A 17,129-nucleotide genomic window follows, 5' to 3' on the forward strand; every position below is an offset into this window, starting at 1 on the left:
GGAACTATCGCCCTATAAGGCTGACTAGCCTGGTCTGCAAGGCTATGGAGCACATCATCATGGAACTCATTAACAGAGACATTGGGAGCCTCCAAACATTGGACCCTACCCAGTTTGGCTTTGTTAAGGGAACAGCATGCCTCTTACACCTGGTGGACTTCTTTGAGACAGTTACCAAGGCTTCAGATTAGGGAAAGGAGGTCCACACAGCCTACCTAGACCTTGCAAAGGTTTCAACACCATTCCCCATTCTGGTATTACAGACAAGCTCACCAGCCTGAACATAAACCCCTACGTCACGAGATGGGTTGCCAGTTGGCTCATGGATAGGGCCCACACGGTGAGAGTTGCAGGCTCTAGGTCCGACTCTAAACCGGTTACAAGTGGCATCCCCCAGGGCTCAGTCCTGGGACCCTTGCTGCTCGGTATATACTTCTCAGAGGTACAGGCAAGCACAGGAGGACTATGGCTGACCAAGTTCGCAGATGACTGCAAAGTGGGGGCCATAACTGACTCTCCGGCTGATACAGACATCCTCCAGAAGGGTCTCACTGAGACAGATACCTGCTGTCAAAATCATGGCCTCAAGCTAAATGCCAAAAAGTGCATAGTCATCCCCTCTGGAAAAAACAAAGTACCCACGAACTACCACATATGTGGTAGTCCCCTAAATACAGAAAATGTAATAAGGGATCTGGGGACCCAAGTAGATAGTAATCTCTCCTTTGATAATCATATTGCCAAGGTGGCTAGAAAATCCTTCTATGTGGCCCACCTAATCACAAAATGGTTCACATATAGAACAAGAGAGGTTATTGTGCCCCTTTACTCATCACTCATCAGACCCATCATAAGAGTACAATGCCCCATTTGGGATGTAACTTACAAGACACCTGCAACAGCTGGAAAGACCACAGAAGTACCTCACCAAGAGGATTACTGGCCTCAAAGAGATGCCCTAATGCAGCCTGACTGAAGAAACTCCAGCTGTACTCGGTTGCATACCGCTTACTCAGAGGTGATCTCTGCCTGACATACAATGCCATGTCCAACCCAGAATTGATGGACATGATCCACCTAAAAAAAAAAAACAAATCCCTGAGAGCCACACACTCTAGGGATCTAAACCTCACCACAATGATAAACAGGACGTGCTGGAGGGATAGATTCCTGTCCCAGAGACGCCCCATGCGTTGGAACAGGATTCCAATCTACATTCGACAGAGACCCTCACTAACACTCAAGAGAAACCTTGACGAGTGGCTGGGAAACAGAAAATTTACCTTGGGGACCACTGCAGTGCCTCTGCTGGACAGAGGCACAGGGAACTAAAGGCTCTGCTGGACAGAGGCACAGGGAACTAATCTAAGGGGATGGCAAAAGCCAACACATTCTGGCTAGGCTTATAGATGCCCTCAGGAAGATAGCCTAGTACTTACCTATGAACCTATGGATGCAGAGCTGCAAGTTAACCCCCCTAGGGTCCTCGATGCATTCGAGCCTTGGTTCACCCTTGACTTCCAAGTCAGATGTCTGCTCAACCTCTAGAGACGTGCTCACAGCTGAAGGCAAGGTGACCACAGAAATGGGTTCGGCCTGTGACTCTGAGCCAGAGATCCCACGTACCTCTGGGTTGAAGGGTGCCTTGGGAGGGACGTTGGAGGGCAGAAGTGTAGCGGCAAGCATACGCCTAGCTTATTTGGCCTTATGCTTCATAAGCACAGTTTCGGATCACAGGACACCCGCTATACATTTAGCTAAAAGTTTCAATGCTGGTTTTCCAGATACAAAGCTAGGGAATTAAGCCTGCTTCTAAGGGTCTTCAGAACAAACAACTGGCAAATACTGCACGACCTACGGTCGTGGTTAAGGCTTAGGCAGAAGAGACACTGGGTATGGCTGTCCTCATGTGGAATTTGTCTTCCACACTGGCACTTGCCCTTCCTGGATGACTTAAAAAGGAACAAAGAAAAACTCCCCAACGGGGCACTTATCTGAGAAAAATGGCAATGTTTAGGCTGGAAACTGCAAGACCAACGTTTGGTAGCTGGCTTTCAACCTGGTGGCAGTAAAGTTCTTAGGACAGTACGTGCATACATCTCTTTTATGGCCTACGTATGGACTGCAACCTACGCCAGACATACCATGTACCTTACAGTGGTGAAAAGTCTTTGGTATACTAGCCGACATCAGGGCGCCATCTGGCAGGGATATCCCTCAAGTGAAGAATACTGCAGCAAGTGAACAGAAGGGCATCCGAAGTTCATCCATCTGGTCTTTTGTGGACAGGCGGCTGTGAATCAGGGGTAGCCGAGGAAGACTGAAAAGCATTCAAGAAAGCCTCCAGAACTGGAAGGACAGGTGAAGGAGCAAGAGTGCCCATTTCTAAGAGGCTACAGACTCTTTTCTGCACATCTGAAATCTGTCTAGACTCCCACTCTATGTTTCACCATGTTTACAATTCTCTCCAACTGAAGATTCTTCCACATGAAAGTCAAGGGAAATGGAGTCATTATCATCACAAGGGAGCTGCCCAGGGGAGGGTACTTGAGAAGAATATGCCAGAGAATGTTCAGAGTCAGAGGCATCTTCCTCTTCAGAAGATGATGAACCCACACAGTAAGTTTACAGGGTGTGGAAACAGGAGGGTGGAGAGAAAACAGAGGAGGATTCATGGCCATAATGGCCTTGAGCAAACTTTATCCATTCCTTCTCCCTAGATAGGAGAAGAGAAGGCAGGCTTAATGTTTTTTTTTTTGGTGTGATGTCCACATGCACCCAGCAGGGAGGTTCAGACCCCTGACATACCTCTTAACCTACCAGAGATCTCTTCCCTAACTAGAATCTGTGAGATGCTTTTGGGCTCTCTGAGGATATGATCTGTGGTTCGTCTTTGTCTATAGGAGCCAATTCCTCAATCGTAAGGCCCTCTGACGACATACCCACCTCTGGCAGGGTATTGGTAGAGGGCAAGAGAGGTGCAGTCAGATGTATCTCAGGTTCTGGAACCTCAGCAGGTGTGTCAGAATAAAGAGATGGTAGACAAGAGTATCTGGCCTGGGCTCTGAGTTTTTCCTTGAGAGTAAGAGGTATGTCTGGAGAAGAGGGATCCACCAACTTGGAGTGAGCCAAATGCTTCAGACACTGGTTCTCCAAGAAAGTGTTAAATGAAACCAAATGGGACTGCAAAGTCTTTGGAAAAAAGGATAGGCAGATGGAATAGGTCTTGTAGTAAGTGTTCTGTGCCTAGGCAGAAAACACACTGGGTATGCAGATTTTTGTATGGGATTTGCCTGCCACACTTGCACTTCTCTATTATGTTGTGCTATGTCTGTGTTACATGTCGGCTAGGAGGGATAAGCAAAAGAAGGTTCCAAAACAGGGCACTGACCGGTCTTTAATGAATATAAAGTACACCAAAGACCAAACTACGATCAGTCTGATAGATGCAAAATGTATGAACGGGCTGGGGGCAAGACAGTCTGAGGCTCCATGCTCATATGTCTGCCTACATATACTCCTCCACATGTGAGGTGAGGTCACATGTCGGATGCACAACTTAGGGAAGGTTAATCTTTGGTACCCTGGATGTATGTCAGCAGTGATAGCCCACTTGTTTGGAATACTGCAAAAGTGATTTCACTCAGGACATCCACTATATCCTGGGCAAAAGGGAGTTACCACCACACTTTTTTTAGAGAGACTCTTTCTGGATGTGTACAAGAATCCCAAATATGAGTGTAAGAGGTGAAAAAGCATAAAGGAACATTACAGTGAAAGAGAAGGCAGACTGGACTGATGCATCACTGGAACTCTCTCATGTAGAATCTGGCCAAGGGAAGCATGACAATCATTGATGACATGTATCCCAATATCTTGAGAAATTCCCTTGCAGATACTTGGCCTTGAGAGAAGAAACTCAGGACAGACTGCTGCAACATCACTACTTTATCTTAAGGAAGAAATGCACCTCCCAGGGCAAAATGTATTACATATTCCATGAATACAACTATTTCTGAATGGATGAGAGAAGATTTTGTAAGTTGATCTGAAAACTCAGACTGAGTAAAAGATTGTGAGCAGTTGCCAAAGACTCTTGACAGCTGCAGAAAGCTTGCAAAGATAAGAAAATTGCTCAAACATGGAAAAAAAGGTGAACACGCCTTTTTAAGTCTGCAATAAGTAATTACTAGGGGTAGACACTTTGTGAATACCCTTGATACAGTGGAGAGTCCAAAGGGCAAGAAAGAGAACTTAATCTTACAAAACAAAAAGTCTGAACGGTTTGGCAATGGGAATATGATAAGCACCCTTTCAGTCTAGCTAAAGAGAATGAAAAGGAAAGCATTTCAAATTTTGGAATTTTGACAAAGATTTTAAAAAAGAACCCCTAAGCCAGGGAAATACCATTCTTGGGGAAGAGTCTGGGAAGGGGGACTATGAGGGTTCATCTGTTAGGAGGTGAATGGGAGGAAAGTCCTGCACCTGGACTGCTGGGCTTGCTGCCTGGTTGACCTGGCTGACCAGGAGCTTGATCTTTCGGACATACAGGACTTTCCCATCAGACACAGCAAAACATAGATCAGATTAGGGTATTAGGGTGAACATTCTTGTGAAAACATTCAGCTTGGAAGGACGTGGCTTGGTCCAAAAGCACAACAGCCTCTAAAGGGTCAATGCCAGAAGTCATGGATAATTCAAGTGAGCAGGTCAGGGGCCATGAAGGCGCTTCATTTTACAGCACCCTTGAGCAGAATCAGGATATCAAGATCTAAGGTTAAGTTGCTAGTGTCCCTTTCCTGTTTTTCCTTAAGATGCTTCGTTATTTTCCAAGTGAAGATATCCACAATCATCAACATATTACTAGATGATATGATGGTGGCTGAACCAAGACATCAAGCCTCTTCTTTTCAAGATAGCCCTGAAGGGAACTCTTACTCTTCTCCTAACAGTCTAGACACTACAGCCCCGGCAGATACTACAATTAGTGATGCTGTGATTAGGCCCAAGACAAAAACACACAATGTGAATGGCAGCCCTTGTGAAGTACCTTTATTAGATTTTTCCTTATAGAATGGGCTCAAAACATTTACTGGTAATTTGATGCCCTTTTACATAATATAAAATTTCTCCCATTGTTCAGTGGATCATTGTGCTAGGGGGTGACAGGCTGTTCCCTTTTTCCAGAGAGGAAAAAAAGGCTATATTACTCAAGACTATTACTGGTGCCCAGAAAGTAGGGGGCCCCGGAGACCCCATCTTGGACCTTTGACAAATCAGTACTTACCTCAAAGTATCAAAATTCAAAAGACTGACACTACAAGTGTTACTATCACTTACGTTTCCTCAAGATCTGGCAGTAACTTTGTGCATTTTTTCACATTTCCATTTTCAAGGAGAAAGGCACTTTCACAGGTTCGAGGCAGGGGTTTCCACTGCCAGTTCACTTCCTTGTCCCTTGGTTTGGCTACCACAAGCAGGGTTTTTATAAAGTGCTTGCTTCCAGTAATAACTTACTGCAGAACAAAAGGAATTTAAGTTTACCTGTCTATGAATGACTGTCAGATTTAGACAACAGTACAGGAGAAGTTGGACAGAGTCTGCCTATTTATACAAATGGCTTCCAAAGGCTCGGGTTTTCCTTCAGTACTTCCAAGTTCATCTTCATACCTTCAAAAGAATGATATTCCTGAGGGCAATTTTGACTCAAGCCACGAAAATGCCTTCCTCCCCCATGAAAAGAAGGAACGATTGAAACAATACTTCCTTAAGATGGTACAGGAAAAAGAAAAAAAAAAAAGGCAAAGAATGCCTCTGGGCACTGGGTTGTGTGGCTTCTACTACTCTGATGGTACCACTGACAAAGACGCACATGAAAAACTCCAGTGGTACCAAAAATCCATTTGGCCTCTATAATCGTAGTCCCTGGAGAAGACAGTACCATCATTCTCTGCACCTTCTATTACATGGAATGGTAGTCCATTCAGGTCAGATAGAACCTTGGTGGTGATCTTCACACTCAAGAAGTCCACAACTAGCTCCTAACAACTGATGTCTCAAACCTGGTCTGGGTTGCATATGTTCAGAACTCTCAAGGTCCATACCCATTTGGATACAGCCCACAGAAACACAAATGTAAAAAGAGATTATGGCTTTGCTGCCAGCACTCAAGGCTTTCTTACGACCAATCTTGGTATCAATAAAGGGAGTCGATATGCTGTGAAACGGAATATGATCAAGTAGAACATCAGTCTAGGTCATCATCTTGTTTACTGTATCCAGTACAATTTAATGCTTCTCCTTTTTCTGGCAATCCCATAATTCATAAAAAAAAAAATCCTAAGAGCCATCTTCTCTGTCACAACCATCTTATACCCTGCCACATTTTGACATCAAATGTCAAACTGCTTCCTCATCACTTCACTTTTTGGTGTTTGCTCACTCTCGAGTGCAACAATATCACTGTTTTCTTTGCCATCTAGTCTCTTAACAAAACCAGTCAGTTTAGCTATAATCGTTTTCAGTGCCAACAAAATAAGCTGTTGATAATCAATGCTCCAGGGATACAGCGAAGACTGACACTTGTGAATTACCTTGACTGATCCACTTCTTAGCTAATGCAGTCTAACTCTTCTAAAACCTCAGACATTTTTTTTTTCATTTACTGAAAATGTCTGAGCACTTCTTTCTCAGTGCACCACATACTATACTATGTCAATTACTGCAAAACTAAAACATGTACAAAATATTTTTTAAACAGTCATTAATGTGGCAACTGAAGTAGATGACCTTTTTCCATAAGCACAGCGTTAATTTATTTAACATGCTGCCCATTTATTTCTTTATTTTAGCATGAGGTAGGTCAGATTACTGAAAAATTAATTACACCTGTTACATCACAAATACATAGCAAATATTTGACTATGGCTGTGCTGTAGTAACTATTTTCATCTGCTTCTTACCTGCAAAGGTTTGCAATTTTCTCGTACATATCTACCAGAAGAAGTGCTTTCATCCCAATCCAGATGGCCACGATAGAAATATTTCTGCTTCCTGCATAAGACAAAAACATTGTTATCAAATGCATGAATCAACTAAATATTGCCTGTTACTTAACCTGGCAGAACAGTTTTACTACAGAAAAAAAGTTAAGGCTCAATTTGTAACATAACTTATTTCAGTTTGCTGAACAAGGTGGGTCCAACTAACACAGGGGAGATCCAGGACATCAAAACTGCAGTGCATCATAACAATGCAAGAATTAGAGTAAATGTAAGTACAACATTCTGCATTAAAACCGATTTTTTTTTCTTTAATTAGCAATCGTTTACCAAGATTGCCCATCTGTTCATAAACTGCCCCTTTTCAGAGAAGGACAGGAAGAAAAGCTCCAAGTATAAATGCTTGTACATATGGTAGAAAAAGCAAATAAGAAAAAAAATGACTAAGTAATTTACCAGAATGGATGCCACTAGAACACACAGTAAAACATAATTTTTTTACAAATGACAACATCCAGCCATCCACCCCCCGCCTTTTTTTTTTTTTTTTTTTATATATATATACAGTGTTGGGGTGTAATCCTCCAGAGCCAAGGTTCAACACTGCCGAATGGGCAACAGAACATATCAATAAATAAATAAAAAAAATGTAAGTCACGAATAAAATCTAAATATATTAAAGACGTGCATCTGGAGCATTTCTCCCTGGGCCTTGTTCGAAGTCGGACTTTCCCAGTTAACAAATGTTAAATAAATAAAATATGGAGTACAATAGTTCAAACCAAAGTAGAAGGAAAGAAGTAATTGAACAAGCTTTTTAAAAGTGAAGTTCGAGGAAAAAAATGTATTTAAGTAACGCTTTGGTGGGAGTGAGTTATATAGCAGTGTGCAGGAGGACCAAGGTAACACCAGCGAAACAGATGCCAGCACAAAAAGCAGTTGCATCATTCAACGCACTTGGTAGACGGTAAAACAGATAAGTACACAAGCTTTGTGACAGGAAGGTTGAGTAACAAGATGTAGGATTATTGTTGAGAAAAGATGCTGTAGAGTTGCCAGTACATGGATTGTTGCTTTGTAGATGGAGATACAGAACAGAAATGAAGTAAAAGGGATGAAAGAAGAGAGAGGGGGGCAATCAAGGTAGTAAGCCAGGAGATGCTGAAAGGGAATATCAGGGTATATAAAAACAAGTGTGGCATATGAGGAGAAGAGTAGAAAGTAGTAAAGAAAAGGGAAAAGGAAAGTGGTTTAGGAAGAAAGGATGATGCAGACACAGGCAGTGTAGTGTCTTTAGATAGGGTGAGGGATAGCAGCATTTATAATGCACTGTGGATGGATAGGATTTTTTGTCTACCCAGGAGATGAGCAAGAATACAGACATGTGCTCATTATATGTTTTATTCAAGACTTGAAATACTTCACCTGAAGTATTTGTTTAAGGGCTGGGGTGGAGTTCCAGATTTCAGATCTGTAGGAGAAATAAAAACAGTCATCAGTAGAATTGTTTAATTTAGTAATTAACTGCTCCAGGCTCACGCCAATAAGTGACGGAGTGTAGTACTGGCAAAAGTAAGATACTAGAGAAAAAAAGCATGTAGCAAAATGCAACAAATACCTCGAGTGACATGCAAGGACAGGTAAAAGCAAGAAAAACCAAAGTACTGTTGCACAAGCTACTGAGAGCTGGTACAAGAAAAATTAAAAAACTTCGGTTCACTGCTAGAAGAAAATGAAGTGAAAGGATTCAACTATTACAGCTATCCAGACCCGTTACAGCTATCCAGAAAATTACTGTCTGTAATGCATGCAGGTTAACTACAAAGTCAGCAAAATTTTCAGTCCCCTAAAGAAGACTTCTATCACGGTTTAATGATGGATCTTGAGGTAGTATCCAGTCCATATGAGAGAAATGCCTGCTGACTAGGAATTCCTTCCCTCTGTTTTCTTTGCTCACTCGCTTTCTCTCCAGTTTCAAAACCAAGTCCCTGTATTCAAATGTCACTGTTGAACCCATACAACAGCAATGTAGCCACTCATCTTGTCTACACAATCTCAAATGCAAGCTTACTCAATTTACAGTGTGCGAGTTTACCAGAATGACTTCAAATGTTCAAGTTTCTTGCATTGATTTGCAAATCATGAAATACTGCATGCAGAGTGCAAAATGCAAACTGTAGTTTATAAAGCCATTACATACTAAATGCCAGCTACTCACATGGGGGGGGGGGGGGTGACTAGGTGCCTGCAGTCTGCTGCTCAGAATCCCTACATACAGGTGCACCCTATCCCTACGGACTCCCAAGTTAAATCCTAAGTAATCCATCATGGGATATTGCCAGTACTGTGCTCCAGTGGCTGAAATTATTTTTCACAAGGGACACAGAACATTTTTTGGGTGCAGAATCTGCTTCTGTAGGGCTGAAGACATGGCCAACGAACAGCAGTGAGGGATAGACATGGAGGCAACAGCAGTGCTGTGGAGCCATTCAGACTGCAACAAGACAGCACACCTCTGAAATGCATCTCTGCCCTTGGCATCTGGTCCTAATTTTAGCTATGGACTACAAATAGTGACAGTCTTACTCGGTTAATATCTACCTTGTTTCAAAAAGCACTCAAGGCTGCCGCTATAATAAGGTGACTTAATACCTAGGGATTTCTTCAACAAAAGATATGCAACTGCACTTTTAACAGAAAAAAACTATGACGGAACTATTAGTACCTGACTCACGATGATAACTTGAATGCGAAAAAGGAGGAAACTGCCTTGAGCATGTGCGGAGAGTGAGACAGTGCAGTATTGGCATTTCTTCACAAAACCACAAGAATACTGTGTCTTCATAAATGAATGAAATTAGAAGTTGTGTACTTACCATAACTTGGTATCTGTGTTGTCCATTTTCATTCTTCCTCACTACTGGGTCAGAGTCCCCAGCCACGTTACTCTTGGGTGGCCTCAAGGAAGGATATGCCGGAGCACTGCCAACCAAAAGAAGCTCTACTTCTAGAGACAATGTCTAATTTATAATGTGTCACAAATGTCAGAGTCTTTGACCAGGCGGCTGCAGCACAATTATCATCAATGGATGCTCTGGAGGAGAAGACATATGATGTAGCCCTAGATCTAGAAGCATAGGCTTTAAGAGGGCAAGGCAAGTTCAACTAATTTTTTGAATAAATTAGTGAAATACGGTCAGTAATCCATTTAGCCAACTTTGGAGACTGCTTGACCTAGACAGTTTGTGAGAATGAAACAAATAGCTAATCAGACCTTCTGCACCATTTTGTCCATGAAGGCAGAACTGCAGTTATCTATGAACATCAAGCAGATGCAAAATATATTCAACCTTGCTAGAAAAGTTTGGAAAGAAAATGGACAACTGTATAGACTGATCAATATTAGTCTGTGTGGCTACCTTAGGCATAAAAGATGGATTGGTATGGAGGGACACTCTATCTTTATGAAAAATGATGTAAGGTGGTTTCAATGATGAGGCCTGAAGATCAAAAATTCTTACTGCTGATGTGACCGCTACCAAAAAGATGGTTTTACAGGAAAATAATTTAATTTCACAATCATTCACTGGTTCAAAGGATTTTTGAGTTGGTCCTTGAACAACAGTGAGATCTCATGGCAGAGTGGGATCTTTCATCAGGGATCTAAGCAGAAAAATCCCTTGCTTAAATGCCTTACATAATTTCAATGTAGCAAGGGAGCCAGAAACATCTTCAGGATGCAAATTGGAAATGGCTGCCAGCTGAAGTTTTACAATGGAAAAACTAGCCCCTTCCTTGAAGAGAGAAGTAAGAAAAGAGAAAGTTGGTTGAAATTGGGGCTGAGAAAGGTTTGATATTCTCTCTGAAAGCCCAAATGGCCAATCTTTTCATTTTCTTTGGCATGCTTTTTACTAGAAGGTTTTTGGGAAGCTAAACTATGTCTCGAACAGAAGAAGCAAGCCTGGACCTCTGTAGAATTACTTGAACTGGAAATACCAAGTGGTCAGTTTGAGGGTGAGTAGACTGAGATGCTGACTCCCTGATGGATGAGAGAGGAGGTTCTGTCTGGGCTCCAGAATCCATGGGGGAATACTTCAGATAAGACCAGAGAAGGGGGAACCACACCTGATGAGGCCAGTAGGGGGCAACAAGGACTACTAAACTCTTCAGCCTTCAGGCTTTCTGCAGAAACTTTGCGATCAATGGTAGAGGGAGACCGGCGGGCCAATCGAACTGCAGCATCCTTCAAGGACTCCCCTGGGGGGGGGGAGATCAGAGAGAGGTACTTGTTATACTTGTTGTTTTGGAGAGAAGCAAAGAGGTTGCAGCAAGGTTGGTCCCCAACAGCTGATAGCTGAAAATCAGGTTTGCCACTGACAGACTGAGGGATCACTCATGAGGGTTCAGAATGAACCTCATGAGTTTGTCTTCTACAATGTTAGTTTTCCCTGGTATATGTGTTGCAACTAGAAAGTGTTCTGAAGATATCACCCATTCCCAGACCCTCATGGACTCTCTGCTTAATAGGTAAGAATGGGTTCCTCCTTGCTTGTTGACATACCAGACTACTGACATGTAGGCGATGTGTACTGCATTCTTTCAAAAGGAGAGGCTGTCCTGAAAGGCTTGCAATGCTGGAAGAACTGCTCTCATTTCTAGGACGTTGATATGCAATCTGGTCTCAGAGGAAGACCATGTGCTTTGGAACATCTTTTCCTCGAAATGCCCCCCTCCTCCCCCAAGTTAGGAAGCATCCATTGTCACTGTGGCTGTGGGGGAGGAAGAAAGAACAGCCTGCCCAGGAACAGGTCTGAACAAATCCACCATTGAAGATGTTATCTGCAAATCGGACTTAACTTGAAAGGAACATATAACTGCTGGTAAAGAATAGACCACTAAACAGCCAAAGTCCACTGGAGGACTTGCATCAAGAACCATGCTAAGGGCTGGCAGTTGAGACAGAGCCAAGAGCTTGAAGTATCAATCTCACCAATGGACACTGTAAAAATGTAAACTGCAGAAATTATGTCCCGTACTTGACTTCTTAAGGACTTTATGCAATGAGGTGACAAAGAAGCGGCCTGGTGCCCTGTGTCCAGGAAAGGCACTGATAAATTCAAACCTGTGAATGGGGGACAGGTTTGATTTAGTAAGATTTATGGTAATGCCCAGGGAGCAGAAATCTGGAACAAATAGTCCCTGGCCTGAAGTAGTTGATGCCAGGCTGGGGCAGTTGGAAGCCAGTTGTCCAAACATGGAAACACATGGAATCATTCAGTTGCAGGTGAGCTGCCACTATTGCCATGCATTTAGTAATCACCCTGGGGGCTGTGGTGAGTCCAAAAGGCTGTGCTCTAAACTGGTAATGACTGGTTCCCTGTCTGAAGTGCAAATGCCTTCTGGAGCATCTGTCTATTTTGATGCGATAGTATGCGCCCTGAAGGCCTATCAAGCACATCCAATTGTCCTTGCACAACAGTGGTAAAATGGACTTGAACCATAACCATCCAGAACTTTGACTTCTTTACATATCGGATTTAGATTGCTCAGATCTAGGATGGATCTTAGGTCCCCGTCTTCTCTGGATGACTTTTTTTGCAGCAATTTGTGAATTTACAGTACTACATGCTCTGTCTGACTGGGTGGTATGTTGGGGAGTTTCTTTTGTTCCACTGGAGGTGGAATGGAAAAGGGAATGCAATAACCTCTGGATATTATGCTTAGCACCCAGGCATTTGTTATCAGACTGGTCCAGGCATCTAGGTGCAGGAACAATGACCCCCAGCTGCCTCCAGAGACAGCCAGGAGCGCTGATAGGGTTTGCCAGAGAAAGGTTTTCTAAAGCCCCGATTCTGCAGACCCCCTGTGCCTCTGGGGCGGCGTCTACCACTGAAACTTCCTCCTATGCCTCTGCTGGAAGAATCCTCTCACTGATCCTGAAAAGGACTTTTGAAACGAAGTCCTTTTACCACCTTGCTGATTTCTGGAAGAGGTATGCTGAGGGGTAGAAATCTTGAGCCCAATGGTATGCTGAGGGGTAGAAATCCTGAGCCCAATGGCAGACAGGGTCTTTTCTTTCTGCTCACAGTGGGTAAATATCTCTGACGGATGGCCCAAACAAGGAGGAGCCATTGAAAGAGGCACTGACAAAGGACACCTTGAAAAGTTCCACAAAGTCACGAAGCCTCATCCAAGCATGTCTTCTGATTGCAATGCCTCAGCCAACTGCCCTTGAGTTGCCCTATGCTGAACCGGAGATGAGCCTCATGGAAGATTGGTCATGGAAGCAAGAGTAGCCAACTGAGGAGATATTTTTCTAGAAGTCTTTATCCGACATGGTCTCTGCAAGAGAGTTGGATAGCTCCTTGACCAAATCTCTCTGCAATTGAGTGAAATGTACCATGTAATTTAATGATCTCAGCGCAAATGTAGCTGAGGTGTAAATGCAATTACCAAACTTGTCCATTGCTTGAGACTCTCTGTTCGGTGGATGGACAGAGGAACTCTGATTAGCTCCTTCTTGGTGGTGGCTGCCACAACAATGGTATCAACATGAACACCTTTAAACCAATGAGGCATGTCTTGGGGGGGGGGGGACAAACAAATTTGTCAGGACATTTGGGGACTGGCTCCATAGTGTCAGGCTCCCTCCAAGCCCACCGGGAAACTAAGTCAATGAATTTGTCTGCCTGGGCAGTCACCCAAGCCATAGATGGGCCAGCTCCAAAAGCCTCCAAGAACACAGACTCTTCAGAAGGAGGAGGCTGGGTTGACCAGCCACCTCTCTGCCTAAGAATCTCCAAGATGTCTCCAAAGGAGACATTATCTGGTGGTGATAGTGGGGATCCTTTTCCCTCATTAAAAAGTCTGTGTGTTCTGTGAATGACTCCACCACGGAGTCAATGTGCCTCCTTCTGTATGTTTTCTTCTGAGGAACCTCCTCTGTGGGGTGTTCAGGGGTGGTATTGGAAGAAAGGAGGGCTTCCTCGGGGGTTAGAACTTGAAGGCTGCTCGAGGTAGGCTGACCTTGGACAGAGATGATGGGCTCAGAACTCCGATCCAGTGAGGGACGAAGTGAGGCTCGAAGGTAAAAGAGGTCAGTTCTCTGTGAACAGAGAAAGCTCTTTCCACAATCTGTAAAGCCAAAGGACCTGGAACCCCCCCCCCCAATCTCCCTCAAAGCCAAAACCATCCAGGAAGCAAGGGCGGGAACAGCTCCTGATCACTGACCCCAGACAGAATCAGACCCGAACTGCTGAGGGCCAAAGTGCTGAGAGGAAGGGATGGGTCCAAGAAGGTCGGACCCTAACACCCCCCCCCCGATCAGCAATTGACATCACAGATCCACTCGGATCAAACGAAATCACAGCACAGCCGGTCAATATAGTCATCCTGAGTTGAGGAAAGAAGCTTCCTCGGATCAGACATCAACACTCTCAGGTACCTAGGATTCTGTGACTCCAAAATCACTGGTTGGATCAGAGAAGGAGACTGAATCAGGGTAGCAGGGACACTTGCGAATCCGAATGGGAACGGAGTGACAACACTCCTAACTAGACTTGAGCTTTGAGGAACCTCCGCATCATCCTATTCATATCAACATCAGATAGGCTCCTGGAGGACCTACAGGAGGTAACTGATGCAGGCCTGGCATGTCTGAAGGGAGTTTTGTAAAATGTTCAAGGGCCACGTTGGGGAAACTGGCCTGATGGAAAACTCCAGTGTGCGAGCGCTAACACTTGGATCCAAGGTAGAAGAGGATGGCCTAGGAGATACAGTCACAGTAGTGGTTCTTGTCGAATAAAAGGAGCACCTTAGATGCAACGGGGCAGAAGTGGGTCTTGGACCTGACAAGACCCGATCCGAGGTCTCTGCTGATTTTGCCACAGGCCCAGAGGAAGCCCTAGAGGTCTTATGAGAGCGTTTCCTAGGCTCCAATGACCCAGAATGACTCACTGAGGGAGTTTCAGCCTCTAATGAGGATGACGTAGCAGGTGACAGCTAGGAATATAGACAAAAACCCTGTCACTAACAAAAATAGAAAGGTGATATTTTTTTTTTTGCAATACAGAAAGAAGAAAAACAGAGAACAGAAGGCAGAAGTGCCAATGGCTCTGGAAGGAGCAGCAGAAAGGAAGGGTAAGACAAAAAAAGTACCTAATGCCTGCGAAAACTGATGGAAGGGGAGGAAAAGCTATGAAAATTATGCTAACAGTAAAGTTAGAAGAAAAAAATAAAACTAACTTATCAGAACCCCAGAGGAAGTTCCACATGAGACCATGAATCTGCATAAGTACCAGCTAGGTAGCAAATGAGATCTGAGAAAGCTACAGAGAGTGCGGTGCATTATGGATGAAGGGAGAAGCTCGAGACTAGGATCCAAGTCTACAAAATGCAGCCGAGCTGATCTGTGACCCAATAGTGAGGAAGAATGAAAAGGACATCATCAGATGCACTAATTTCAGTCACAGCTGAAGCACTTTGTGGTAACTTAACTACATGCACGCTGTCTGTTTCACTTGCATCAAATATGATACTAAAGAGTTACGTCTGCAATGTTCAGCTGCAGCACAGAACAGTATTACTGTTCTAGGGATCAGTTTTTCAGTAGGTGCTGTCTCAAAGCCTGCAAAAGATAAGCCTCCTACTGGTTTTCATGTTGCTTGCTCTCCCATTATAATGGCTGTTCAGCAATAACAGTAAGGGACAAATAGGCAGTTGGAAGATCCACAACGAAGGCAGCTTTACATCTTTATCCCCTGGGCCCTATCACTCTATGTGGTGATCGGATGAATGTGACAGTATCATAATATTGCTCCAATTCTCTGTACAGAACAAAATTAAAAGACGCTACATGCAAATGTGCTGCTTGCAGAACACATGCCTTGGCCCATATTACAAAACCCATCTCCTCTGGCTGTCAAGACACAAGTCTGGGTTATTACCATCTCCACAGGAAGACAGCACTGGCTGCTCACTTCCAAGATAGCTGCTGCAGTAGCAGGACTGCTAATCATCAACATCATTTGGGTCACATTCAGGATTTTATCCTTGTGTGACATATAGCGGTCTTAGGAGTTCTCTCTGAAAAGAGCAACCAAACAACAGAAGGTGGGCTTCTGAAAACGCAGAACACTTGGAAATAAAGGAATGCTAATTAATCAGACTAATATTACTATAATCTATCATATCAGGTTAGTAAAGCATACCACCACTCCCACCCCAGAGAGTGTTGAGCCCATCACCAGAAGTTATCTTCTCAAACCCATTTGGTGATGTCCATGACTTCCTTCTCATTTCAGGCTTCCTCTTGATCAGTGGTTCCCCAAACCAGAAGGGTAAGGGCTTCCATAACTTTCTCCAACTTCAAGATCAAGAACTGCTCGTGGTCTAAACCCATTCATCAGAAGACTTGAGTGGAGGCCACTTTTTGTCCTTCATCACTGACTTATCCCCAGCATTTGTTTCAAAGCAAGATACAAAATCACAAGACAGAGATTGAAAAGTGGAGAGAACTACCAATGACTCCACTCTAAGATGCATTTGTTGCTCTTGTTCTGGTTTGACAGTTTAGTATGGCAGTGTACCTCACCCTACATCAATTCAGCTGACTGTGTAACCAGATTCGGCAACTACTGATGCCAGTCTTGGTACTATGTGACTGCATCAGGGAGATGCTCACATGCAATGGCATCAGTTGCTGTTGTGAATGACTCAGAACATCTGGCTCAGACTGTATAAACAGAGCAGCAACTTCTACTGAACCGAACAGCTATAACTACCCTTCCAAAAAAACCTAAATGACTACCAGATATAACAATTTGGGTGTGAGACCACTCTATTAGCACAAGAGTGAATTAAGCTGCTGACTCCTCCTGTAAACCACAGTAGAATAGTCACTTAAAATTTCCAACTTGTGTCCCATGACATAGATGCCTTTCTCCTATGCCATTTTTGCTATCAACCACGCCGTAGCATTTTAAGAATGAAATTTATGCAGCACCACTAAAAGGATTTGACTATGTTATGAGCACGTCAGACAATTAGGTTCACAAACCAGGCTGGAAACAGAAGAAAATGTGCTACTAAGAAAGCAACTGCATACTGGCCATCCAAACTCGCTGCTAT

General features: G+C 43.7%; 1 protein-coding gene across 4 annotated transcripts in view; it reads right to left on the reverse strand.

The window, feature by feature from the left end:
• CLK2 (CDC like kinase 2) overlaps positions 1-17,129 on the reverse strand; it is a 747,936-nt gene that overhangs the window by 83,304 nt on the left and 647,503 nt on the right. For all 4 annotated transcript variants that reach the window (XM_044080210.1, XM_044080208.1, XM_044080211.1 and 1 more), the window contains exon 12: positions 6,963-7,053. In XM_044080210.1, coding sequence (XP_043936145.1) covers positions 6,963-7,053 — 91 coding nt within the window. The remainder of the gene's footprint in view (positions 1-6,962; positions 7,054-17,129) is intronic.

Source organism: Protopterus annectens, chromosome 8.part0 (assembly GCF_019279795.1).
Source record: "Protopterus annectens isolate FY-2018-M chromosome 8.part0, PAN1.0, whole genome shotgun sequence".
In the NCBI taxonomy this organism is placed as follows: Eukaryota; Metazoa; Chordata; order Ceratodontiformes; family Protopteridae; genus Protopterus; species Protopterus annectens.